A 27,436-nucleotide genomic window follows, 5' to 3' on the forward strand; every position below is an offset into this window, starting at 1 on the left:
CGCCTGCGTTGGGGCGGTGGGTACATGGGAACGCCATACTTTCCTTTCAGTTTTGCTATGCACCTAAAAAAGACCAAGATTGTCTGGGCCAAGATGGCCACACCACAGGCCCTGGCTGGCAGGGCAGGCCATGAGGAAGGCCTTCTGCACGATGGGCATCTGTCTCCTCCTCTCTGTCCACACCCTGTCCAGAGCCAGCCTCCCCAGCCTGTGCCTCCAGCCTGGCTCTCTTGGGGTGTCCCTCGGGCCCAGCCTAGCTCTGTGTGCTGGAGCCTGCCACAGAGAACTGCTTTATTTAAATCCATTTGGTGCGTATGGAAATAACTAGAGGCCTCTGTATTTAATTTGGCTCAGCCGGGAAGATTTTTGGCTCTGTGCGTGTGTATATTCTGAAAAATCTTTCCGACTGAGCCCAGGGGTTGGAAGCTTCTGGTCATCTCCGTGCACTCAGAACCAACAAGAACCACCCTTCTTCAGATGCTAGCCAGGGTCAAGCGTCTGGCAGAGGGCAGGCTATAGGAATGGTTAATGAAGAAAGTAAAGGAAGAAGGGAAGAAGGTGAGGCCATGCAGATGAGGTCATGGCAAGGGAAGCAGTCTTGTAAACTTTGTGTCTTGAGACCAGGTAAGCTGTGGCAGAGTGGAAGGAAGGAGGCCTTTGGAAGCATAAAGCCCTCTATGCAGGCACAGAGATGGACGTATCTCGTTTCCTGATCCCGCAGAGCTTAATTTGGCGCTGGGCTGGGGAACACTTCTCCTGATGTCCCTCTTTCTGACCTGGACAAGCCCAGCCAAGACTTGAGTTGAGGGGGTTGAGGCTTTCCTCTCTGGCTGATGGCACAGAGCAGAAACAGCTCCACGTGGGATTTACAGTTGGCAAAGTGTGTCTTCCCTTGATCCCACACTCCCGTTGGGCAAGCAGAGCAGGAGTGATGCCTGTTGTGAAGATGAGACAACAGAAGCCCAGAGAGTGGAGGGCACTTGCCTGGGGCCACTCAGCCTGGAAGTAGGGGAGCTATAGAGAGACCTGGTCTCTCTACCGATTGCACGTAGAGCTCCCCTCACACTCCCCAGGGATGCTTCTGGAGCCACTGGGCATTCCTCCAAACTCAGGTTGGCATTCTCACAGGTGGACGGAGGGGGCTGCCGAGGGTGGAGACAGCTTGAATTTGAACCTCAGAACATCCTCTTAGAATCCAGTTTTGGAATAAACACCAGGTATCAGATGGCTTTGAAAATTATATTCTAACTCTATGAAACTTAGGAACGAGGGCGTCTGGTGAATTGAGGCTTGGTGGTTATGATGACCATGGGATTGTGGATTGTGGTCACTGTGACGATATTAATTTGCTAGAGCCTTGTAAAAACCACATACTCACAGGACCCAGTGGAGCAGAAGTCCTTGGTGTTCCCACCAGCCATGCAGAGCTGTGGGAGTTCTTGAACCCTGCCTCTCGGGAATTGGTGTTCTAAATTAGGTTTCTTGGGAACAACTAGTCCCAAACTGTAGATTCTAGTTCTGTTCTTTGTGTTGGGCCTTGAATTTTGGTCCTGTGTAAGCATCATAGACAAACATAGGTGCCGTCAATACGCAGGAAGAGAAGGGGTGGCCCAGCTGTGGGTGGGCAATAAGGAGTGGTGGGGACTGTGGCAGTGGTGGGGACTTTGGTGGTGACGGAACATGTGCTGTCTGATGGATGCGGCTGCCACCTCGCTTTGTCTGACTCTTATCAAGTGGAAATATGGGCCCAGGGTGGTCAGGTCCCCAAGATGAGTCAGAAACTTAGATTTTCTTATAAAATCTTAAGATGCTGAAATGTTAGTGATTCGTTCTAGTTTTTGAAACACTGTTTGGGCCACAGAGAGCATGTTTTGTGGACCAAGTTGGGCCAGGGGCTGCCAGTCTGTATTGGAGACCTCGTGAACCCCCCACACAGAATCTGTCTTCCAGAGAGCTCTGTGCAGTCCCAGGTCTCCTTATGAGGAGCAGCTGGGCAGGTGCCAGGTCTCCTGACCAACTCTTCCAGGGGCAAGGCCGAGGGTCCCTGAGGGGTAGGCCTTATCCTCACCTTGGCCCTGGCCCAGGTGGCGCTCGGGAGAATAAAGGGCTTTGCCCAGCCCCTATCTTTAAAGGCTGCCTGTCCTGGGGTTGGCTGCAGGATTGGCGTTAGGGGTTGACTTTTCCTGTTTTAGGCCTGTTACGCTGCTTCGGTGCTCTGATCCCCAGCATGTGGGGTGAGATCCTCAGGCAGATTGGGGCCCCTCTGTGGCACTGATAGTGATGCCTGTTGTGGTGACACCTCACCAGGCAGAGGCCCTGGCTGGGGTTGATTGCAGGGTGTTGGCATTGGCCCCCCATCCAAAGCCTCACAACCCCCCTGCCAGCTGGCTCTCGGCCCAAGTGAAAGTGTAGGTTGCCAGCCTGTGGAGCCAGTCTGCCCCCTGCTTCCTTTCTGAGGCCCTGCCAGTGCCCGGCCCAGCCTGGCAGGCCCCCTGGGACTGTGGGAGGGTGGGGTAGGCACAGGGCAGAAGCAACACTCAGAGAGCTGAGCCCAGGGCATCCTCAAGGGGTGGGACTGATCTTGGTATTTCAAGTTCCTTGGTGACTTGAGGCCTGCGGGACAGTGTTCTCAGCGCAGTGAGCGTGTGTCTGTACGGTGGAGAAACTCATGGTTTCCATAGTCGTTTGGTGTCTCCACAACCCAGCTGCAGAGCAAAGGAGGGCTGTGGACACAGCTCCAGAATCACGGGGCTCTGCCAGGCTGGGCTGCGCATCAGCTGTGTGACTGTTGAGCCCCTGTCCTCTCCAGGCTTCGGTGCCCCCACCTGTAAATGAGAGAGCAGCAGCCCTGCCGTTGTTCTGTGGAGTTGTGGGAGAAGGAGAAGACAGCCAGCCAGCCATGCCTTGGCACTGGGGACCCATTCTGCCCTGCTCTGTTTCTTTCCATCCTGACCGCGGGGCATCCTGTCCTGACCCCTCTGTGTTAGGAGTGCTGGCATCTACTCCCAGGGTTGTGCAGGTCCCCGAGTCACTAGCAGCATCATTCATTCATTGAGCAGATTCAGACTGAGCACCTGCTGTGTGCCCAGCCCTATTTAGGCACTGTGGAAACTTCAGTGAGGAAAACAGACAGACACTGCCCTTCCGGAACTGACCTCCTCAAGGGGAGAGACAGAAATAAGAAAGCAGGATAAAAGATGGAGTCAGGTATGGAGCCATGCTGTGAGGAAACCTAACTTGGTGTGATAGACAGCGGAGATCTGGGGAGATGGCCCCTGCAAATCCCTCTTTTCCTTCCCTCCTGCTGAGGGGAACCCCTCTCCCCCATGTTTGCCATGCAGCCCCCATCAGACGCCCTGTGCTGCCATCCATGTGCCCCAGGGCCTCTCCCAGCCCTGGGCTCCACGCTGCCATTGATCTACAGCCACCAAGGCCCTCGGGCTCTTTCCCATGCGGGCCCCTGAAGCTGTGAGGGGGCAGGGAGATCTGATTCCAGGTTCTAGGAGTTGCCCTCTCATCCCCAGCCTGTCTCCTGGAACCTGCATTCTCATCTCCAAAACCCACTCAGGTTCCTGGGCTGTTTGAGTGAGAGGGCCTCACAACAGCCATGGAGGGTGGCCTGGCCCCTGCAGGCTGACGGTACTCTTTATGTTTGGGAGCGAGGCCTGGGCTGGGGAGGCTGGAGCCACCACCTGCCTGGGGCTAGAAAGACTGTCTTTGACAGGACAAGGGCTGCCTTGGCTGTGTGGCCCTGGGTTCACAGGACACGGAGACCTTTCTTTCTGTCCCCCCAGCCTGGCTACGCGCTGATGAGAACAAGCCCTGTCTGAGGACTGGAGGTCTCTCCTGAAATAATTACCCTCTAATTAGGCATGGCATTAGCTGTTGGTGGGGCTTCCTGGAACACTCTCACTGACTCCACTGTGATGCTGTGAAGGGGCGGCCTTGCCCCCACTGTGCAGGTAGAAAACCAAGGCTCAGAGAAGTTGGGGTTCCAATTCAAGTGTTGGACTCTAGCCCATAATGTTACTGTCACTCCTGTCATGACAACATTAGGGTGGTAGGTGCCTGATGGAGCTGCACAGAGCACTCGGGACCAGAGGGCAGGGGCAGTGCGAAAAACTGCATCTTCCTTCATGTGGTTGGGTGGCCTGAGAAGCCCCCTGTACCCTGACTGCTGCCCGACTCCTCTTGCCTTCTGCCCATCTCGCCAGCAGCTGCTGACACATAGGGAGATGCTGAATGTTGGATCAGTCAGCAAAGCTCTAAAAATAGCCTCCCGCTTTGAAAAGTTCATTGTTCGAGTCCTATATTTTTCTACATATATAAAAGCCACTTCTGGAGGTCTGGGTGCCAGTCGTTAAAGATAATGCTGCAGTGTGAGGCGGAGCTGGGCTGGGCCTTATCGGGGCCTCAGCAGGGCAGGCCTGAGGCCAGGGTGGGGGGATGTCAGTGAGGCCAGTCTCCACCCAGGCCCCTCTTCTCTGGAGGCAACCGGACAATCAGCCTCAGTGTCCCCCGCGGATGGAGGCCGGGCTGCCCCGGCAGTTCCAGGCTCTGAGGGGCCATTGGACAGGTCTGTCTACGGCGCACGGAGACCGAGAGGCATGGAGACAGTGCTGTGGGTGTGCTCCCTGCAGCCAGGCACAGGGTGGGAGGCATTCTCTGTTTCCCCCTGGCTTGCTCAATTGAGACCTAGCTTCCTGAAACTGTCCCTGGCTGAGCCCCACCTTGCTGGGGGGATGAAGGATCAGGCCCTATCAGCAGCTGACTGGCCTCCCACCCTGCCCCTCAGAGAACAGTGAGGCCCCAGAGGAGGGTTTCTGCCTCTGGTGGTGTGCCCACCCACCAGCCCGACCTCTTCCTCCGGCCAGGGTCGCTGCCTGTCACCATTCAGATATGCTCAGGTCTCTTCCAGCTCAAACCACATGCCTTCTTGGAGTCCTCATCCCTCTTCTGCCACCTCCCCATCTTCTCCTCTTCCTTCTCAGCCACATCCCTGCAGTTATCTTCAGAGACCTGGATGGAGTGAGGAAGGGAGCCAGGCAGACTAGGGGAAGGCTGCTCTGAGCAGTGGGAACAGCACCTGCACAGGTCTTGGGGTGGGAGCGTGCCAGAGCGGAGAGGAACAGCCAGGAGGCCAGGGGGCTGGGCTGGAGTGGCCAGGGGGTTCAGAGGAGGGTGGCAGGAGGAATGGCTGGGTCCTTCAGAGTCTCCTGGGTCAATGTGAGGACTTGGGCTCTAAATCCCACCAAGTGAGAGGAGAATGTGTTCAGGGTTGTGTTTTAACAGGACCCCAATTGCTGGGTGGACAGGGGTGGGGTGGGGTGGCATGTGAGGCTAGAAGAGCCTGGAGAGGCCGTGGCAGTCACACAGGGAAAAGATGAGGGCCACACAGGCTGGCAGATGCGGGCTCTGTGTTGAAGGTGGAGCAGCCCGATGTGCTGACAGATGGGGAGGAGGGTCTGAGAAAGAGTTGCCAAGAGTGACGCTCAGTGAGCAGCTCCAAGGACCCCAACCGCACCCCGCTGAAATGGGAAGGCTGTGGGGAGCTGGCCTGGTGTGGGGAGCTCAATTCGGAGCCTGAGGTTGGGCTGCCTACTAGGGCTCAAAGGGGCAGTGCCTGGGCAGCGGGATGTCCGGTTTCTTGGGTTCCTCTGCAATTCCTGGATATCCTCATTTCTCCAAACCTGGGAACTGGGTAAACGCAGAAACCGTCCTGACCCCCACCTTCTCCCGCCACGCCCTGTAGGGGTGACTTCTGGATTGTCCCGTTTTAGATATGGTGCTCTTGGTTAGCCAGCGGAAGTCACATGGGATGTTTAGGTGGCCGTCACTTGGTGCCAGTGCTTCCTGCAGACTCTCGATCTAAATCTTTCCATGTGAGGGTTCCATCTCCACCAGCCCCTCCGTCCCAGAGCTTGGCAGCATCTGGAGGCTCTGAGCACGGGACTCAACATCTATGCCCATTACGTGTGCTCCTCCAGGGCTCACTCGTTCCCTCTCTGTCCACCCTCCCTAGGTTTCCACTGGGGGTGCTGCGACCTCACCCCTCCTGCTCACCACCAGGTCATGTTCATCCGAACCCTGCCTGCCAGGGGAGGCGACCAGCATTGCTGGGCCTCATCTAGGAGGTCCTCACCTACTGCTCCCTAGGAAGGACCTCAGGAGTCCATAAGTCCTTTTGGTCAGCAGCCAGGCATCATTCTCCTAGAACTGCTTGCCAGGCTGTAAGGCTTTAGGCATCGGTGGGGATGCTGCCTCCCCTCAAGACCAGAGAAGGGGGGATGGCTGACCGGCACTAGAACAGCCTCCCCTGGGAAAGCCCTCACTGTTCCTGTCTTGCTGGCTACACCAGCTCTCTGTCTCTTCTTTTATTCTAATTTTTTTTTTTTTTTTTTTTTTTTTGAGCTAGAGGTTCACTCTGTTGCCCAGCTGGAGTACACTCCGAGTTTCACTCTGTTGCCCAGTGGTGCAGTCTCAGCTCACTGCAACCTCCGCCTCCCGGGTTTAAGCAATTCTCGTGCCTTAGCCTCCCGAGTAGCTAGGATTACATGCTTGCACCACCACACCCAGCTATTTTTTGTATTTTTAGTAGAGACAGAGTTTAACCATGTTGGCCAGGCCAGTCTCGAACACCTGGGCTCAAGTGATCCATCCTCCTCGGCCTCCTAAAGTACTGGGATTACAGGCGTTAGCCACCATGCCCAGCCCTTTTATTATAATTTTTTAAAAGTTTTTTAGAGGCAGGGTCTTGTTCTGTGGCCCAGGCTGGAGTACAGTCATGTCATCATAGCTAACTGCAGCCTTGAACTCCTTGTGCTCAAGGGATCATCCTGTCCCAGCCTCCTGAGTAGCCAGGACTACAGGCACGAGACACTGCTCCCAGCTATTTAAAAAATTTTTTTGGCCAGGCACGGTGGCTCACGTCTGTAATCTCAGCATTTTGGGAGGCCAAGGCAGGCGGATCACGAGGTCAGGAGATTGAGACCATCCTGGTGAACACTATAAAACCCCGTCTCTACTAAAAATACAAAAAAAAATTAGCCAGGCGTGGTGGTGGGTGCCTGTAGTCCCAGCTACTTGGGAGGCTGAGGCAGGAGAATGGCATGAACCCCGGGGGCGGAGCTTGCAGTGAGCTGAGATCGCGCCACTGCACTCCAGCCTGGGCAACAGAGTGAGACTCCATCTCAAAAAAAAAAAAGAAATTTGTAGAGATGGAGTCTCATTATGTTACCCAGGCTGGTCTTCAACTCCTGGCCTCAAGTGATGCTCCTGCCCTGGCCTCCCAAAGTACCGGGACTATAGACACTTGCCATCATGCCCAGCTAATATTTAAAAAAAATGCTTTTGGAGACAGGGTCTTGCTACGTTTCTCAAACTGATCTCAAACTCCTGGCCTCAAGCAGTGTCCCACCTCGGCCTCCCAAAGTGCTAGGATTTCAGGCGTGAGCCACCGCAGCTGGCCAACTTTATGTCCCTTCTTTACACACTTAGTTTTCCTTTGAGGTCCATTTCTTTGTATCCTTGCATTCTGCTCCTTGGGGCCAGGCTAGCTCTTGGGGACTACCTCCAGTCCCGAGAACATTGCAGAGTGGGAAGGACTAGAAAAATGACATGGATTTGAATCTTGGCTCTGCTCTGTGGTCTGCAGTCCTGGGCAAGGATCACAGTGGGCCCTTCCTGAGCCTCCGTTTTCTCATCTAGAGAATGGGAAGAGCAGTGCTTTCTTGACGGGCTTGTTGCAGGGGTGAAATCTGTGTATTTAGCTTGTGCTGGGCTTCCCCATCACATAGTGACGTAATGGGTGAGCATATGTGTGGGTGACCCACCCCCAGCCACATTAGCCCAGAAAGACTGATTTTGCCAGACCCTGCTTGAACACCTGCACTAGCCCTTAAAGCAGCCCCTTCTTAAATTGCTGAGCTGTTCAAAACTGCTAGCTGTCGGAAGCTCCTGCCCCTGACCTCACAAACCTGCCTGTTCTCTCTGCACCAGGACCACCCTGCAGAGACCTGGCAGGGATGGCGGCTGCCCCTCTCCAGCTGTGCCGTCCCTGCTCTTGCTCAAGAGGATGTGCCCCCACCTACCCCCCAGACCCTGCCTGGCTGTGTCCCATCCCTCCCCAAGACGGGGGCATAGAGGTGAAGATAGCCCGGTGCAGAACAAGACCACCCCCTTCCTTCCTCTGGGTGACTAACCTTGGTTAATGTGGCCTAGGCAGAGAAGAGCCACAGAAAGCCCCAAGAGGGAGCTTGTGAGGGCTGGAAATGAATTGTGCCTGCCCAGTCTAGGCTCCCTTTCTGGAAATCAGAAACCCTGAAAGCAGAGTGTAGGGGAAGCCACGAGGCCTGGAGGCGTGATGCGCATATGTACTTCAGGAGGCTGTTTTGCTCTGGCCTGTGCAGACTGCCAGGAGTCTGGCCTGAGGCTGCTGGCATGGACATTTAACCACAGACAGGCTTTGAAGATTGCCTGCTTCCTTTAGCATGGGGCCCGGCCCACTCTGAAGAGGGTGGCTTTGCCGTGTGATGTGGCCACCCTCTGGCCACACGTGGCTAGGCTTATTTCTCTGATTTATCTCATAACTGTGCACAACCCCAGGACCCCTAAGCACTGGACCCAGCCCTGTCCAAGCTGCCAGCAGCATGCTTTCCCCCTGAGCAGCTGGGCAGGAGAGGCATGGTGTGGGGTCAGGTCCCACACAACTCTGTCTTATACTCACTACCTTGGCTTGGTGACTCAACTCTTCCATCCCTGAGTTTGTCATCTGCAGAAGGGAGCAGTCCTAGCTACCTCCCAGCGATGGTGGTTGAGTTACAGGTCATGTATTTTAAACACACCCACCATGGCATCTCGTACCTGGCAGGTTTGTGGAGAAGTTGCTGCTGTATAATTCAGACCTGTGTATATCTGTGTTTGCGTATGTATATGTGTGTATATACATGTGTGTACGCTCCCTCGGTAAGAAGTTGCATAAGCACAATGGGCAAGTGTTTGGGCTCCCTGACCAGGCTGCCCATATGCCCTTGGGGATGGGTGCCACCTCTCCGTGCCTGCAGGGTATTGAGAGCACTGAATGGGTTCCATATACAGCTTAGAACATCACTAGCCTTATAGACATTCGCCGTTACTACCATTGTTGTTGATATTGGGGGTGAACAGTGGGTCACTGCTTTCATCTTGTACCCTCACTGGTGCCCAGAACCTCCCCTGGCTAATATTTTTCTTGAGAAAAGTCATTCATTACTTCATAGGCCATAATTAGAGACATCCGTAGCTGAGAAGCCACAGCCCCTCTGCCCTGACTCACTCCCCGGCAAGTCGGGATGTGGCATCTAACAGGTCTGGGCTGAGGGGCTGGGGTTGGACTGTCTGCCTGTCACCCATCCCCATGAGCTCCCCAGTCCAGGGAACAGGCCAGTGAAGGGTGTCTGGGTCCAGGTCTCCCTCCACCCTGGGGTCAGGCTCTCCAGCCTGGAGGTGAGTGTCTCACAGAGAGGGTCCCAGCAGCAGGCAGGGTGCAGGGCAGGTGACCCTGGCTTGGGGCACTAGGCTTGTCTGCCCTTCCTGCCTCCAGCTGCTGGGACTTGTAGATTGGAGGATAACCCGAGACAGCCATTGAAAAGTGCTTTTTATGAGCCAAGCACTTTCTTAAGGACCTCACTATATCAGTTCCACTAAGTCTCCACAGTCCTGTGAAGTAGATACAATAATTACCCCCATTTTAGAGGGGAACCTGAGGCACAACATTAATTCCCCCTGTGGTCACACAGCTGGTAAGCAGTAGAGCTAGAATTTCACCCAGGAGCCTGCTTAGCCCCTTGCTTGGCAGAAAGGCCAGGTGGGGCGGGGTAGCAGGAGGAAACTTCAAGTTGTGTTCTCTGTTCCTTCAAGGTGTCCATTGCAATACTGTCCTGTAGGGATCTAGCGCCTCACCCAGCCATGTCCCTGCATAAAACATGACATACCACTTCCATCACAGGAAAATTGGAAAACTGGAGAAGGGAGAAGAGCTTGGCAACCTTTCAGTGACCAAAGCTTGGAGTCCCCGGGCTGGGAGAGGAGGGCTGGCTGTGCCTAAGCCTGCGATGGGCCTGGGGCAGAGTGTGGATGCATCCACATGCAGCTCCAGGCCCTTACGTGCTCTCTGGCCCTGTCCTCGGCCTGTCCCACCACTGGGGGCCCATCCTGGACATACAGAACTCATCTCATGGGAAGGAGCAGGCCTCCTGCTCCTGGCCATTCCCGTCTTTGCTGGAGGCCAGGGCTTTGGGGGATGCTTGGGCAGTTGTCTCCCACCCTCACAGAACAAGACTCCCCCATGGTGCAGATGGACTGCACACGAGATCAGGTGATCCCCAGGGTGGGGAAGAGTGTGTGGGGTGAGGGTGGCCATGTGGAGGAAGTGGGGTTAAGCTGAGACCTCGGTGTAAAGATGGCAGACTCAGACAGGTCATATGGCACTGGGATAGAGGCTTCCAGCCAGGATTGGAGTCCCTTGTACCACCTCTCTGACGGGTGTCTGACCTGCCGCAGCTTGCACACCTCCAGTGACAGAGAACTCACTACCTCCTAAGCAGCCCTAACCACATGAGAGTGTACTTCATCAGGTCGGGTATTGGCAGTCATAGTTCTGACTGCAGGAGGAATCTCTAGCCTCGGCTTGTCAGCCTGTCAGAGGCTTGATGATGGAGATCACATCATCTCCCCAAGGCTGCTTTCCTCCTGGCTGCACAGCCCCAGCTCTTGATAGGAGCATACTGTTATACTGCTTCCTGGCATACCGTTATTTGGCCTTGGCAAATAGCATCTCATATGCTAGCTGGGATCAGTTGTATGGAGTGCTGTGTTGGAAGGAGGCTGAGGCTTCATCCAAGCTCTTTAGGAGGGAGTCTGTGATCAATTAGCAATGTCTGCCGCAGAGGAGTGGGTAGGGCATGCACGTGTCCCAGGTCTGCTGTCCCTGCCCTCAGGCTCTGGACTGTCTGTGCAGCCCCCAGACACTGTCTTCTGCTGTGTCTGAGAACTGTGGCAGGCAGCAGGGCTATTTTTGCTCCTGGCTTTTTATTCATGTTAGTGACTGGCTTCTCGGCCACATCATGACATCAGCTCACATTCATCTTATAGTCCACAAAAAATCCCCAAGTCTTTTTCATAAGAACAGCTATCAAACTAGATCTTTCCCCCATCTTGATGTTATTTCCAGTGTGTGGATACAGAATTAATTTCAATCATCCCCTTGTCGATGCTCATTTAGGTTATTTCCAGATGTTTATAATCAGAAACAACACTGCTGTGGACATCCTCATATGTACTGCTGCACACATTGGTCTTATTTCCTTTGCACAAATCTATGGAAAAGGGCTGGGCAGCAGCCACCTAACTCTCATAGAATGTTCCAGAGACTCTGAACTGCCAGGAATATTCAGGGACTTGGAACAGGTGCCTCAGCCCATTCCTTGGTCTGCATGTAGCCCAGGTGTCTGAGAGAGAGAATAAATTCAGGGGTGCAGTTAAGGACTCACACTGGTGTGTTCACCACTCCTGTTCAATGGGCTGGGTTTGTGGGAGAAGCATCCCCAAGGCAGCTAAAGTGGGTGGTGAGATGTCGAGTAGCTGAGCTCAGGTGGTCGGGGCAGGGATATTGGAGCCAGTCTGGCTGTTCTCTAACCCAAAAGTCCCACCTAGAGACTCACGTATGCTGGTAAAATGTGACCGTCACTTTACAGCCAAGCTCTGTCACTAGGGCATCTGTGTTTCTGCCCTAGAAAGGGAAAGGTTGACATAGGATAGTTCTTCCTGCCCCAGGAAGAAACTGGGTAGAGCTGAGTCCTAATCAGGAAGGTGGGGCTGAGAGCCCAGAGTGTTGCTATAGAGCAAAACATCTTCACGAGTTCAGCCAGAAAATAGTCAAGCACCCACATCATTTAAGTTCGATAACTTCCTGTACTGATTTATACTCCTAGCAGCAGAGTCCTAGAGTGCCCATGGCTGCATGTACTTGTCAATACTGGGCATTTTCACTTAAATTATCTTTTTGTTTATCAGTTCAGATAAACTCAGAAAAGCCTCTTTTTTAGGGTCTAATACTGCACTGCACAGTTGCTGATTGGGGCCATCAAGAGGTGATGTCCTCTGGCTCAAAGTGGGTTAATAGCTGTGTGGAAAATTCCATGCTGTGCTCACTTTTGTCCACGTTTGCTGAAGAACCCTGTGGTGCCACACTGGTTGCAGTAGGGTGGCCCAGCCATTTCTTCCTTTTGGGATGGTTTGAAGTTGGGTTTGATTTTTTTTTGGAGTGTGGAAGGGCTGCCACATTGCACAAGCTGATGCTATTCAATAGACTCGACAGGACCCGGTGACAGATTGAATGGGGGAGTTTGAGCCAGGGGAGGGACTAAACTGATGACCCCCAGGACCCTGGCTCTGGGATGGAAGGGAAGACTATGGGTGACTGTCAGACCTTCCCTTCCTGGAGAGGGAGGCCCGGCCTCTCCCAAGCATGTTCTGGACCTGCTGACCCAGGGCAGCCAGGAACCCAGGGGTGCCCAGAGCGGAATCCTGGGCTGCCCCAGGCCCAGAAAGTCTTCCCCAGGCCACCACCATTGCAGTCCTATCCACAAAGATACCCTGCCCCAGGGCCCAAAGCCACCCTGCGCTACCAGCACCAGGCACTCCCATCTCCTGCCCATTCTGAGTTCAGTGGCCACCTCTGATCTCTTTCCCCAACCCCCTCTGCCCCACACCTCGGCCAACTGGGAACAAAGGCCCCTCTCAAGTTCTCAGGCAGGCCTGGGCCCTCACTCACTCCCAGCCATCGGAAGCATGCCCTGCTCTGTCTGCTCACAGTGGTTTCAGGCCAGGTTAGAAAGGGCTTGGTGAAGGGTGGAATTCCTTCAGACTTGAGGTGAACATTGCTCTTTCATCCTGGGTCAGGGGGCAGCACAGTGAGGGTGCCACACTCCCCTCCCAGCAGCTCAGCAGCAGCACATGTGCCACTAAGGGGCTTCCCGCTTCAGCTTCAGGGACCTGCAGGGAAACCGCCTGTCCATCTCTGTGGTTCTGTGAACTTAGGGTGATGAGATTGTTTTGAATCCTCCTCTTAGGAGTGGAGGCCCGGCTGCATCTCTTTAAGGACGAGCAGTTGTTCCCTGTCAGCCTTTTGCCTGGAAGCACAGATTTGGCCCCTGACTGAAGTGTTTCCAGTCAGGGCGTGTGTGATGTGCCCCCAGGCTGCAAAGGCAAGGTGAGACAGAGGGAGGTGCACCGGCCTGGAGCAGAGGCGTGGGCTCTGGGGTCAGACAGTATGGGATGGGCTTCCTGGTGAGGCCGTCGCTCCCCTGCGACCTGAGGCTCTGGGGCCTGAAGTCTGAGATGGGGACTCATTTGCTCCTTTGTACAGTTGATTAGGTTGGTGAGTATTTATTTCGAGACCCTGCTCAAAGCTTTATCAATAGAATGGGAGGATTTTCAGATCTGCCTGTTCTTCCCCTCGCCCCCTACCAAGGCACACACACCAGGCCCAAAGGAGGCTGCTGTGGGTGGGGGCTGCAGGGAAGGGGGTTGGGAGACTCTCGTGATGTGGAGAATCTCGAAGGGTGGTGTTCCTCAGACGGCTTGAAGGCACTGAGTCCAGCCCACCGTGTTACTGATAGGGAAACTGGGACCTTGACGGGAGGGGCAGCCTGCCCTGATTCTCAGTCTGATGAGGGCAGAGCCAGGCAGAGGGCCCTGGGACCCTCTCTTCATTCAGGCTCTTCCTCAGGAAGAGGCCTGTGTCATGGCCCAGCTCCTGGGGAGTGGGGTGGGCATCCCCTGCCTAACCCTGGAGGCCAGAGCCAGAAGTCTTGTCCTAATCTGCAGGCTGGAAAGCAGGTGCTGAGATCTGCAGCCCAGCCCTGGCTCAGGGCAGAATTGGCAGCAAAGAGCCGTCACTCCCTACCGCCTGGGCCACTGGCTGTGCCCTCTGCTCCAGGACGCCTGCTGGGGCCCCCACTCCAGGCTTCCCTGGAGCCGGTGACAGTCACATTCTGCACTGGGCTCTGGGGTCCTGCAGGCCTCATGAGGAGCAGCAGAGACAGAAGCAGAGCAGAGCAGGGCTGGACCCACTGCCCTGGGCTGCCGTGTGCAAGGCCTTCCCATTGGTCTGAAGGAGGCACCAGGAGGGAGGACCGCAGCTGCGTGGGGTCCATGTGCCCATCTCTCTGCTGTGCCCATCTAGTGGGACCTCCACCCCGGCCCGTGGGAGCAGAGGGTCTTTCAGGGTCCTTCTAGCCTGAGGTTGAGTGATCTGACAGGGACAGGGCATCTGGCAGGGTGACTGGACGTTGTGTTGGAAACTGTGACATAACTCTCTCCCTTCCCTGCTCGTCCTACACTGAGAAGCCACCTGCAGCGGAAACCGGCGTCTGCACACAGTGAAAAGGCTTGCGAGTTCTGAGTTGGGATGAGCACGTCAGCCCGCCCTGCATGGCCCCACCAGGGGCACTGCTCCCCCATGGTGCTTGGAGACGTCACAGAAATGTGTGCATGTTGCAGGGACAGAAAGTGGTGAGGCGGAGGGGAACACCGGGTCTCAGGGTCCCACCACTTGGGCTTGAACTCTGACTCACCTACTTCCTACCTGGGTCATCCTGGCACCCCCTGTAGGCCTCAGTCTCCTCACCTGGGAAAGGGGAGTTGATGATTCCTCTTTGTAGACTGCTTTTAAGATTTAGAGAAAATGTATATACGGCGTTGTATGAGTTTCCAAACTCACCGTGACACACACCACACACGGGGACCTTCGACAACAGACATTTATTGTCGCACAATTCTGGAGGCTGGAAGTCGGGGATCAGGGCGTAGGCAGGGTGGGTTCCCCCATGGCCCCTCTCCTTGGCCTGCAGGTGGTCTTCTCCTCCTCGGGTCCTCTCATGCTGCTCCCTCTGTGCGCGTCCATGGCCTCATCTCCTCTGCCTACAAAGACACCAGTCAGGCTGGATCAGGACACCCCAGTGACTTTATTTTAACGTCATCACCTCCACAAAGACACTGTTTCCAAAACACAGTCCCGTGCTGCCGTGGGGGCCAGGGCTTCAACACACAAATGTGGAGGGCACAGTTCACTCACAGCAAACACCAGCACAAGGGCTGGCCCAGTGTAGGCATACAGAATTGCTTTTGTTAATTATTGGGACTTTTTTTTTTTTTTTTTTAGAGACGGAGTCTCACTCTGTCGCCCAGGCTGGAGTGCAGTGGCGCGATCTCAGCTCACTGCAAGCTCCACTTCCCGGGTTCATGCTATTCTCCTGCCTCAGCCTCCTGAGTAGCTGGGACTACAGGCGACCACCACCACGCCCGGCTAATTTTTTGTATTTTTTAGTAGAGACAGGGTTTCGCCGTGTTAGCCAGGATGGTCTCCATCTCCTGACCTGGTGATCTGCCCGCGTCAGCCTCCCAAAGTGCTGGGATTACAGGTGTGAGCCACCGCGCCCGGCCTTTTTTTTTGTTTGTTTTTTAAGTTTAAAATCAGTGGTGTATTTAATGCAGGTGGTAGGAGAACAGGCGACAGAACTCGCTGAGTCAGTAATTGCTGAGCACCTGCTGTGTGCCAGGCACTGCTCTGGGCTCTGGGGATGATCAGCGACCCAGTGGCCAAAACTGCTGTCCTCAGGGAGCTGGCATTTGCATGTGGGTGACGGACAGTGAGCAAAATCAATGAGGAAGGTGTATGGGATGTCAGAGGATGGTGCGCTTCACAGAGAAACTGAACCCGAGTGGGTGGGGTGCTGAGTAGAGGGGTTTTGCAGGGTCCTGCCAGCTGCATGTGTGGACTCAACCATGGGGTGTGAGAAGAACGGGCATGGGGGCTCCTCGAGGAGCATGGTGGGGTCACGCCCCACGGCCCGGCGTCGTGTTCAGATTTCCTGCTCACCAGAAGCTTCTCGCCTCTCTCTCCTCTGCAGTGTCGAGGGCGAGGCCCCCAGCAGTGAGACTGGCACGTCCCTGGACAGCCCCGCAGCCTACCCCCAGGGCCCCTTGGTGCCCAGTTCCAGCCTGAGCCCGGATCACTACGAGCACACATCAGTGGGAGCCTATGGGCTGTACTCAGGGCCACCGGGGCAACAGCAGCGCACGCGGAGGCCCAAGCTGCAGCACTCAACCTCCATCCTGCGCAAGCAGGCCGAGGAGGAGGCCATCAAGCGCTCACGCTCACTCTCCGAGAGCTATGAGCTCTCCTCGGACCTGCAGGACAAGCAGGTAGGCGAGCACAGCCCCTCAGGCCACCCATGCAAGCGCAGGGCAGCTCTGCCCACTATGTGTGCCCCCACCAGGCATGGTGGCAGATCTGTCCCAAAGACTCGAGTTGGGGTGCATGTGGGCTAAGGCTGAGGGCTCTGCCCCAGTTCCAGCTCCACCTGTAGTTGCTCCTCAGGAGCCTCTTGCCCCAGCTGGCTCTGGCTGGCGTGTAGGAAGGACCTGGGTTGTCTGGCGTTCCTTCTGGGGACTTCCAGAGAGTCATCTTCACATGAGGCCTTTGCCATGGCCCGGGTTCCACGTCCCGCATGGCTCAGATCTGGGGGGCCATGATAGGTGTCTGAGCATAAGGCCCAATGTCATCGGGACACACTGGGTACGTGGCCAGCCACTGAGGTTCTAAAGACCCAGGAGAGGGCTGAGGGAGGGAGGTCCGTTGACAGCATAAATATCACAAGCTCTGGAAAGAACCGCATCTGCAGCCAGCCAGGGGAGGCTGCTTGCTCTACCCCTCCTGGCTCACACCTCCCTGCTCCTGTGGGAAATCCCCCCACTGAAGACTGCACCCCTCCCCCAGGGGCCTTGGCCCTTAGAGGTGGCCCAGACCCACAGTGTGCCTAGGGCTGGGCTCGAGGGAGGACAAGAGGTAGCCTCCCAGGGTTGAGCCAGGAGAGGAGAATCCTGGGGTGCAGAGGAAAGAGCGAGTCCCTGAGCGGTCCCTGGGGAGGCCAAGAGCTCTCGCTTCCAAGTCCCTCCGAGTGCATGTGCACAGTAGGTGTTTTAATAAGGATCTGAGTGAATGAACAGATGGATGAGTGAGGGGGTGAGTGAGCCAGTGCATGGACAAGCCCCTTAGCAGTTTGAGGCTGCAAGAGAACCCAGGCTCCCAGGCAGCAGCTCTGCAAGCTTGCAGGGGCAGGCTTGGGAGGGCTGTCAGACTCTCCCCAGCTCCTGGGCACTGAGCTCTAGACATCTCCTCCAGATGCCCAGGTGGCCGCCTCTGCCCCTGCTGGCCCCAGGGCCCTGGGAAGACTGGGAGTCTTCCCAGACTCCATGCTGCAGAAGCTGCCTGGCCTTCACTCCCACCTACACCCGTCCTGTAGCCCCGCCACCCTCTGCTTGCTCCCAGATCTTCCTGGTTACCCTTTTTCCTTAAAAACAATTTTTGTGTTTTTTTTGTTTGTTTGTTTGTGTTTGCTGGGAGTATAGATTCAAGTTGCTCCCCTTTTTGTCCCTTAAGGAGTAGAGTTCTGGGCCTGGTGTGCCCCAACTTCCTAAGGGAGTGGTACAGATACTGCCTGGGGTTGGGGGGGGGTTATCCACTCTCTTGACAGGGAATCCCCCATCAGCCCCCTCCTCACCTGGCTGTCGGTGCTGCCTTGCAACTTAGGCTGGGCTGACACAGGGCAGAGCAGCCTCTGTTCCTTTATCTATGATGCCCAGATCCAAAGTGGACCATGGTTTATAGTAAGAGATGTCTGCAGCAGAGCCATTTAAACAGAAAGGAAAAAGGTTGGGACTTAATAGAGGCCTTTGAAGAGAATTATATGCTTACTGTGGGCCTAATAGGACTGCAGCTATTCATTTTCATTCCATGCATATTATCTGAACGCCCACTATGCACCAGACACTGTGTTGGGTGCCCGTGACCGAGGCGAGGCCCCTGCTCTTGGGCTCCACTGTGGCACAGGAGCTGGACAGGAGCAAGTTAGCAATGCAGAGGCAGTTGACTTCCAGAAAGTGATGCAAACTCTAGGGATTCTAAAAATTGGGGAAAGAAATAGGGCGGCTACGGGAGGCAACAGCATTGGGTAACGCTGGTTGGGAAGACCTCTTTAAGGTGGCATTAGAGCTGGCTGTTCCAGGAAGAGGCAACAGCTGATGCAAAGGCTACCGAGTGTGTGAGATGGAAAGGAAGGCCTGGAATAGGTGCCAAAGAGGTAAGAGGGAGGAGGCGACATCAAGGGCCACTGAGCATTTGATGCTCCACTGAGCTTCCTGGAAAGCTCAGCAAAAGTGGGAATGGGACAGATTGCATGGGAATCACCAGATGAAAAAGTAGGGTGCCTGATTCCATGAGGAGCTTTAAGTCTGGATAACACAGAGTCCGTTTTAGTGAAAGGAGGCTGGTCTCCTGTGCTCTTCTGGCCCCTGGCCCACTGTGCCCTCCAGTGGCTTTCTGTCCCTGAAGCAGGAAACTTGAGTGTGTGTCAGGTACTGTCCCTGTGTCGTCGAAAAGTGACAGTTTGCTTTGCTGAAGGGCATTCTTCCTGGTTCCTCTTCTGCACTGCTCAGAAGTTTCCCTTGAAGGGACAAGTGAGGGCCGGATGGGGGAGCCCTGGCCACGGGGTCGACTCCTCTGTGCAGGAACCATGTGCCCTGGGGCAGCGGCTTCCCTCCGCTGAGTATCTTCCCTCCGCTGAGCATCTTGTCCTTGCTGAGAAGTGGGGTAGCGAAACCCCTTGGGAGAGCAGAAGCTGCTGTGAGGTGGGATGAGGGCATGGGGGTCCCCAGCACACATAGTAGATGGGCACATGTTAGTAGAATCCCCACCATTGGGTCCCAGGAAACTTTTCGACCGGGCCTGGCAACAGTTCCATCCCAGAAAGAAGAATGACCCACGGTAAGTCTGGGGACGAGGAAGAGTAGCCCCAGGTCCATGTGCGTCCCCCTGGGGGAGGAACTGCCAGGGGCTCTGGTGAACAAATGCAGAGCCCATTACTGCCTTCCTGAAGTCCCTTCGCCCCCAACACACACAGGTTTGGGCAGGAGGTCTCAGGAAAACAGGGTGGCTGCCTGGTCTGCGAGGTCCGGAGCCAGCAGGTGAGAAGGCCTTGCGGGGAGCTCTAGGCCTGAGCTGGAGGTCCTCGTGCTTGTGCCGCCCACGAGGTACAGTGAGGGAAGAAAGGCTTCCTAGATCCCAGCCTCGGGCCTCTTATCGGCCCCAGGGGCTTTCTAAGCTCCACTCACAACCCAAAAAATAGAAACTTTCTGCTTACAGTTGTGGAAGTGAGGTCATTTCTTGGATGGCGTTCAGTGACAGGGCAAGAGAGAAAACAGACTCTGGCCTGGGATTGGAAAAGTCATTTTGATCTGCTCCCCCAAGCCCCCCCAGCTCTTCTCCTCCACCCAGCCTGCTGGGACCACCCAGAGCCAGGCAGCACGCATGGGCGTGCAAGGCCCTGCGTGGCCCTGAGCCAGTCTCCCTGGTGCAGGCCGCAGCCTTCGATTTGCTGGATGTCTGTTTGGCATTATTACAGTTCTGCGCCTGCGGCCGCCTGCTCTCCTTGACAGACCCCTCGCTCCTCGAGGGCAAGGACCTCCATGCCTCCCATTCCACCTCCAGGTGTGACATGATGCCCAGCATGTAGTGGGCATCTGGGACCATACAGGCAGGTGCAGCGCTTTGCCTGGCTCCTAGCCCCACATCACATGCACACGCCACCCCAGCACCCCAAGAGGCCTGGCTTGGCGGAGAAGCCAATTCCTTATCTTGGCCGCAGGAGTGTGTTCATCGTCCACTCAGGAGCAAGGTGCAGGGAGCGGCCCTCAGGGCCCTCCTTGGTCATGGGTGCCTCAGGAATTCAGGAGGTCTGTGTGTCCCACTGAAGCGCCTGGGGTTCACCCCGCCCCCTCCCTGCATGTAGCCCAGCCCTCACAGGAACGAGCCGTGCAGGCCAGATGAGCCATCAGGAATGGCAGTGCTCATGAGGGAAAGCCAGCTCCGGAGCCTGGAGGCCTCTTGAGTATGTGTTGAGTCTCTTCTCTGGGCCACAGTTTGCCCATCTGTAGAGCAAGGGAGCTTGGGGGCTTTACAAACTGTAAATCCCTTCCCAGAATGCAGCTGAGGGTCCTTCCAGCCCAGCTGCCCCCGTGCTTGGCATGTGTCAGCCCTTGGCCTCTGTCTCCCAGGCTCACCACAGTCATAGGAGGCAGGTCCCAGCGCCACCCCATTTAATAGATGAGGAAACCGAGGAACCACATGGGCTCAGTGCTTACTCTGGGTCACCCAGCTACCAAGGGGGCATAGCCTGGATTAGAACTCAGGCACCTGGCCTCGAAGCCTGCTTCTCAGTGCAGCAAATCCTATAGGTCTCTCTGAAACTCAGTGACCCCTCTGGCCACAAGAGCTGCCTGGTTGGTGCTGTGGAAAGAAAATGAGTCCAGAAGCCTGTGGGCCTTGCTAGGATCTTTAGCCTGTCTCTTGAACTGTGCATACTTCTTCCAGGGTCTCCAAATGGGTTTCGTTAGATGGCATACCTCAAGATGCACCAGGGCCGGGGGCTTCTGTGACCCAAGACACTGGGGACACTCAACATAGTGTATCTCACTGCCTTTTAAAGTTTCTGAGGCCCTGCATGTTGGCTCATGCCTGTAATCCCAGCACTTTGGGAGGCCGAGGCCCGTGGATCACCTGAGGTCAGAAGTTCAAGACCAGCCTGGCCAACATGGTGAAACCCCGTCTCTACTAAAAATACAAAAATTAGTTGGGCGTGGTGGTGGGTGTCTGTAATCCCATCTACTCGGGAGGTTGAGGCAGGAGGATCGTCTGAACCCAGAAGGCGGAGGTTGCAGTGAACTGAGATCACTCCATTGCACTCCAGCCTAGGCGACAGAGCGAGACTCTGTCTCAAAAAAAAAAAAAAAAAAAAAAAAAAAGGTCTGAGAGAGGAAAAACATGGTTGCACTCATTTTAACTTGGTGCTTCTCTATCCAGTTTGACGTCAGGACTCATATTTTGCATAAGCCCACCAGCATCCCTCAGCAGTTGCTTTGACCAACTTTGGGACCTTCCCAGGTCACACAGCCACGTGGCTAGGAAGTGGGAAGGAGTTTGGTAGATGTTGTACTGTGCCTACATGCAGGGCTGTTCTCATTCTCCTCCCCACCCCCAGGTGGAGATGCTAGAACGAAAGTATGGGGGGCGCCTGGTAACCCGCCATGCGGCCCGCACCATCCAGACGGCGTTTCGCCAGTACCAGATGAACAAGAACTTCGAGCGCTTGCGCAGCTCCATGTCAGAGAACCGCATGTCACGCCGGATTGTGCTGTCCAACATGAGGATGCAGTTCTCCTTTGAGGGGCCTGAGAAAGTGCACAGCTCCTACTTCGAGGGGAAGCAGGTCTCAGTGACTAACGACGGCTCCCAGCTGGGAGCCCTGGTGCCCCCTGAGTGTGGTGACCTCAGCGAGCCGACCACCCTCAAGTCTCCGGCCCCCTCCAGCGACTTTGCAGACGCCATCACCGAGCTGGAGGATGCCTTCTCTAGGCAAGTGAAATCACTGGCCGAGTCCATCGACGATGCCCTCAACTGCCGCAGCCTGCACACTGAAGAGGCACCGGCCCTGGATGCGGCGCGGGCCCGGGACACCGAACCCCAGACAGCCCTGCACAGCATGGACCACCGCAAACTGGACGAGATGACGGCCTCGTACAGTGATGTCACCCTGTACATCGATGAGGAGGAGCTCTCGCCCCCTCTGCCCCTCTCGCAGGCAGGGGACCGGCCGTCCAGCACCGAGTCGGACCTGCGGCTACGGGCTGGGGGCGCAGCTCCAGACTACTGGGCCCTGGCCCACAAAGAGGACAAGGCCGACACGGACACGAGCTGCCGGAGCACGCCGTCACTGGAGCGGCAGGAGCAGCGGCTGCGGGTGGAGCATCTCCCGCTGCTCACCATCGAGCCACCCAGCGACAGCTCTGTGGACCTCAGTGACCGCTCGGAGCGGGGCTCGCTCAAGAGGCAGAGTGCTTACGAGCGCAGCCTCGGCGGGCAGCAGGGCAGCCCCAAGCATGGTCCCCACAGCGGCGCCCCTAAGAGCCTCCCCCGGGAGGAGCCTGAGTTGCGGCCCCGGCCCCCCAGGCCCCTGGACAGCCACTTGGCCATCAATGGCTCGGCCAACCGGCAGAGCAAGTCTGAGTCAGACTACTCAGATGGTGACAATGACAGCATCAACAGCACGTCCAACTCCAACGACACCATCAACTGCAGCTCCGAGTCATCGTCCCGTGACAGCCTGCGGGAGCAGACGCTCAGCAAGCAGACCTACCACAAGGAGGCCCGCAACAGCTGGGACTCGCCTGCCTTTAGCAACGATGTCATCCGCAAGAGGCACTACCGCATCGGCCTGAACCTCTTCAACAAGTGAGTACCATGGGTGACCCTTCAGGGTGGGCAGCTGTGGCTTGCTGGGCCTCGGCGGGTGGGCGTGGCTGCATCCTTCCAAGCACGGAGCTTGAGGTCCAACATGGCCTATGCGCATAGGAAGCTGCCACACAAGGTCAGTGGCTAGGACGGTGCTAGCCTGTGCGCTGAGGCCCAGCCCCTCCTGGGACTGCTGGTGGGGACAGCAACACACACAGGCTGAGCAGGGGCAGAATGGGAGCTTTCTGTGCTGAAGCAACTTGAGTCCCAGGCCCTTCCGTCCCATCACCCCCAAGTCCACCATAGCGAGTGGAGTATGTTGGGCCATGCCCTGCCCAACTTTGGATGTCAGGCCTAGGGGTGATGTGGGACACAAAGGCCTTGAGCAGGGGTATGACCAGTTGTGTCAGTGGGGGGGCAGGGGCAGACAGGTGAGACCCAGGGCTGTGTCTTGTGGGGGACGGCAGGCCAGACCTGAGGCCATGTCTGGGGGTAGGAGTGCTCAGGGGCAGTTGCTGGCCAGACCCAGAACCGTGTCCTGGACGGAAGGAACTCAGACAGATGCAGGCCAGACCCAGGGCTGTGTCTGGGGGTCTTGGGGAGATGCATGAGTTGGGTTCATGGAGTGGCTGCACCCCAAGGGGGTCCTGGAAAGGTGCCGTCGACCATCCTGAGAGCAGATCCAAGGAGCGATGGGTATTTAAAGCAGACTATTCTTAGCACAGCCAAAAATAGCAAGAGGAAGGGGAGGAGGGCTGAGCACTTGGCCTGGGGGATGTGCAGGCTCCTGTCCAACCTGAGATTTCTCGTTATTTCCACTCCCTGGGCCACTGGGATTTGACCTCATCAGATGCTGGCCTGGCACCAACTCCCCTGGGCTGGTGGTTCCTGACACACATCCAGGGAGCCAGGGGCAGACGACAGTTTTCCCAGAAGGTCAAACTAGGGTGTTGAATGGCGCAGTGGGACCTGGCCACCTCAAAGCCAGTGCCTGAGCTGAGTCCCTGTTCTGTCTGCCCCCTGTTCTCTCCTAGACTGGGGACACATGGAAGCACTATCTTGGGGTGTCAGAGAGGCCTGTCTCAGGAAGAGCCTCTGGGGAATGGTGCATTCACTTGGGGCAGTGGCTTACTGGTTTGCTTAGCTAAGAACAAAGAGTCTTGGACGTCTCACATCTACCAGGATGCTCTCTCCTGAGCCTGTGATCTGCCTGTGGCTTGCTGCAGAGTACGGCTGCTCTCACTGCTGCACAGGCCACGGCCAGAGCAATGCGCTGGACAGGGGAGGGTTGCGTCCTGCTGGCCCACCTGACACGGTCCCTGAAGTCTGTCCCCACTGCTCCTGGGCACAGCCCAGCTCCAGGATCATCTCTCGACCCAGGCCCATGTTCCCTAGAGGGGAGGCTGGGATAACCAGGGGTCCCTGCAGAGTGGACAGGTGGAGGCCAGCAGTGGGGAGACAGGAAACCAGGAAAAACCACCTCCCTCAACCAGCCAGCTTTGGTCTGTGTAGATTCTTTCTTATTCAGTTAACTTTTAATTATCTGTGTAGCACGTGAATACATTCTTCACAGAAAATGCATGCCTTGCAGCTCAGGATAACATCCTCTTGGACTCAGCATGTTGCAGTCTCTCCTTCCAGACTTTTTTCCTGTGCATTTGTGTGCACTCCTGGGAACTCTAGACAGCCATGGTTAAGCACATAGCTTGGGGCTTCGGCTGCCTGGCTTTAAATCCTGGCTGTCCCCTGTCCTATCTCTATGTCCTTGGGCAGCATAACCCCCCGTCCCACAGTGGCTGCATCTGTGAAATGGGCTGATGCCAGGGGCACCCTCCTCCCAGGGCGGTGAGGGTGAAGCGTTGGTCTGTGTGAAGTGCTGAGAGCAGGACGTGGCACAGGATAGGGCCTTACTATGTATTAGCTGCTACTGTTGGATCCTTGCTGACATCACTCAGGGCCTGGGACTGTGACATTGTCTTATGAGGGTATCGCTGGGCTCTATACACAGGCTACCTTGCTCCTGCTGAGTGGTAGTCCCCGCTGTGCCTGTAGGTTATTTGGCCAGTTGCTTCTAGCTTTTCATAACTAGCACTAGTGTGACAGTGGTTGTGATCCTTACACACATGCCCGGCAGGCCTCTAGATCAGATGGCTGGAAGTGGAATTGCTGGGTCTTAGCTAGGCACGTTTTTAGTTGAGGTAGGAACTGCCCTTTCCCTTCCCTTTCTCTGGCCCTGCGCCTGTGTACCACCTCCACTTCTCTCCCTGCGGGGTGGTATGTCCCGGCCTTTCCAGCCTCCAGCACAGCTCTCAGTTCCCACCCCTTCCCAGCAATAAAGCAGTGAGCATTCCTGGCACAGGCCTCTGTCTGGGGGGACGCCCCCTTTAAGGGAATCATGTACCAAAGTGGGAGAGCCAGCAGCAAGCGGGGAGGAAGAACAGAAACGAAGCTTGAGAAAGTGGTGTGGGTTGGTGGGGAGGGCATCCCAGGGGCTGCCGAGGTCTACCAGGCGTCCAGATGTTCCTCTTACTGCCGCTTACTCCCACCCAGCCCAGCTGACAGCCACACAGCTGATCTGGCTGGCAGTGCTGCGGGAGGGCGGGGGTGCAGGAGCCAGAGGCAGGAGGGTTTCAGCCCTGGCTCTGCCACCTATCAGCTGCGGGACCTGGGGCAACTCCCTGAACTCTCTGAGCCTCACTGCCTGCACCTGGAACATATTTGTGCAGTGGATGGAAGCTGTTGTGGTCAGCGAGGGCTTCTGTGTCTAGAGTGAGTGCCAAGGGAAGGGAGCTTCCAGGGCTGGGCTTTAGGAAGACCCAAACAGGCATTGTGATGGGCCAAGCAGGCAGAAATAACGAGAATAGCTAATCCTTCCATGTGCTGACAGTGCGCCAGGCGCGGTTCCCAGGGCCTGTCACATGCTAATGCACGTTCCCCTGTGCAGTGGGTGAGCTGAGTCTCACACAGTTGGTAGGTGACTAGGGACATCACAGCCTGGCCACTTGGCTCCTGAACACATCCTCTTAAAATCCATGATGTAGGAACTGCTACCACAGGTATAGCCCTGGGCTCCCTACCTCCTCACTGGGTGACGGATCTGTAAACTGGGTCCAGGAGGCAGGGCCACACCATTTGTGGGAGGCCATGCAGCCCTGCAGCACGTGGAGCTGGGGCAGGTGCCCAGCAGGGACCTCACTGAGTCTGTCACCTCCACATTGGAACCCCACCGCAGCATCTCGTGCTCCCGTACCTGGTACACACCCTCAGGGGTACATGCCTGGCCATGTCCACTTTCTCTCTGTCACATTCCTCCCTGGAATGAGCCCAGGTGACCTTGTCACAGGTGAGCCATGCCAGACCTCTCCCACCTCTGCAAGAGCATCCTTGGCCCCAGAGCTGCTTCATGATGACACGGGCACCCTCAAAAAGGAGTGAGAAGCTTGTCTCTGAGAAACATGTACACAGGGCTTGGGTGGCCACCTGGCGTGACAGTGTGGTTGGACTACTTGGCTAGGAGCTTTTCACAGGGGCCTCTGAGGCCCTTCCAGCACAGGGCCCTGTACCTGGAGGCAGCCCCCTTCTGTGAACCTGTCCTCCCCTACACTCGGCGCCCAGCCCCTGGGGCCCAGCAGCCTCGGGTCCCATCTACCTGCTAGAGCTACTGCAGAAGGGAGGCAGGGGATGCTGTCGCTGGAATCCTGCAGGGAGTGTGGCTGTTTCACCCTTCCAGCGCCCCCAGGGGGCCATTCCCCTCCACCTGTGGGAACAGGGCTCAGAGAGTACCCTTGATCTGCACGCTCCAGCTCTGTGCTCCTTGTGTTTAACGTGTCTGCTGTCATTGATAAAAATAGCAGTGAGCAGAGCCAGCCTGTGCAGAGCCTGGACCAAGCACCAGGCCCCATGCCGAACACCTTCCGCCTATTGTCTCACTGAATCCCCACAGCCATCCTGGGAAGCGTAGGTGCAGGCAGCCAGGCTGAGAGCCCAGGCCCAAGCTCAAGGCCACACACCAGAAGTGCTGGGCCCAGAGGATGTGCAGTGCTGCTCCTGTAGCCTGTGGTGCTGATGGTGTAAAGGATGGGCTCTCTTAGGGCACTTTGAGCTGGGTCTTTGGAGGTTGGGACCCCCCTCCCCTAGACACAGGCCACTGTGGCCTGTGGCCCTTGATGCTACCCGCAGCCCAGGATCCCGAGCCCTAGCCTGGGTCTGAGGTGGCTGGTGCTGAGTCTCGGAGAAGAAGACAGTGCCAAGGGAAGCCCTGCAGGGGGTGCTTGCCACACTTCAGAGGGTGATTCTCCTGCCTTCTCTCTGGGATCGATACCAGGGAAGCCACTTGGGTTCACGCTACCAGAAAGTGCGGTGTAAAAGTCAGAGCTGGATGGAGCAGGCAGCCTCTGGAGGTGGTGAGCTTGCTGGCCCTGGCAGTGTAGGAAAGGCTGGAAGTGGCACCTCTCTGCAGGACCCTCGGGGGACTTGAGTCTGGGTTGCTGCATTGGAAGGGCATATCCAGGTGTGCAGGGACTCACTGAATGCTGAATTTGGTGAGTCTATCCTCACCCCCGCAAGCAGTTAACAGTTACCAGGGCTCAGACCTCTGACCACGGAGATCCTCGGGCACTCCAAACCCCGTGTTGGTCTCTGCGTTAATCATGGCCTTCTCTGTTGCATGTGACAGGAACTCTATCAAACTGGGTTAAGCAAAGAGGCTTTACTGGTTCATGGACCTGAAAAGTCCCGGGTATTTCTTGGCTCCATCTACCTCAGGGTTGGCCCTGCCCTTTGCCAGGTCCTCCCTGACCCAGGGCAGGAGGGCTGTCAGAGAACCCCAGGCCTGTAGTCCGACCTCAAGGCAACCCCAGTGGGAGGAAGAGAGATTCTCCTCCCCTCATCGGCTCCTTCTGGCTCTCGTGCCTCTCCCTGAACCACTTACTTGGGCAAGCAGGATGCAGGGCTCTGACTGGCCTGAAGCAGAGAGTAGAATCTGCCCACTGGGTCTTAGGGCCTGAGCCGGTGGGTAGGCTGGGAAACCTGGAGGCTGAAGCTAGGTGC

At 56.3% G+C, this 27,436-nt stretch overlaps 1 protein-coding gene across 9 annotated transcripts in view; it reads left to right on the forward strand.

Moving 5' to 3' along the window:
* IQSEC1 (IQ motif and Sec7 domain ArfGEF 1) overlaps positions 1-27,436 on the forward strand; it is a 395,060-nt gene that overhangs the window by 334,674 nt on the left and 32,950 nt on the right. For all 9 annotated transcript variants that reach the window (XM_030802084.1, XM_030802089.1, XM_030802091.1 and 6 more), the window contains 2 exons: positions 15,951-16,245; positions 21,138-22,387. In XM_030802084.1, the coding sequence (XP_030657944.1) occupies positions 15,951-16,245; positions 21,138-22,387 (1,545 nt within the window). The remainder of the gene's footprint in view (positions 1-15,950; positions 16,246-21,137; positions 22,388-27,436) is intronic.

Source organism: Nomascus leucogenys, chromosome 21 (assembly GCF_006542625.1).
Source record: "Nomascus leucogenys isolate Asia chromosome 21, Asia_NLE_v1, whole genome shotgun sequence".
Classification (NCBI taxonomy): Eukaryota; Metazoa; Chordata; class Mammalia; order Primates; family Hylobatidae; genus Nomascus; species Nomascus leucogenys.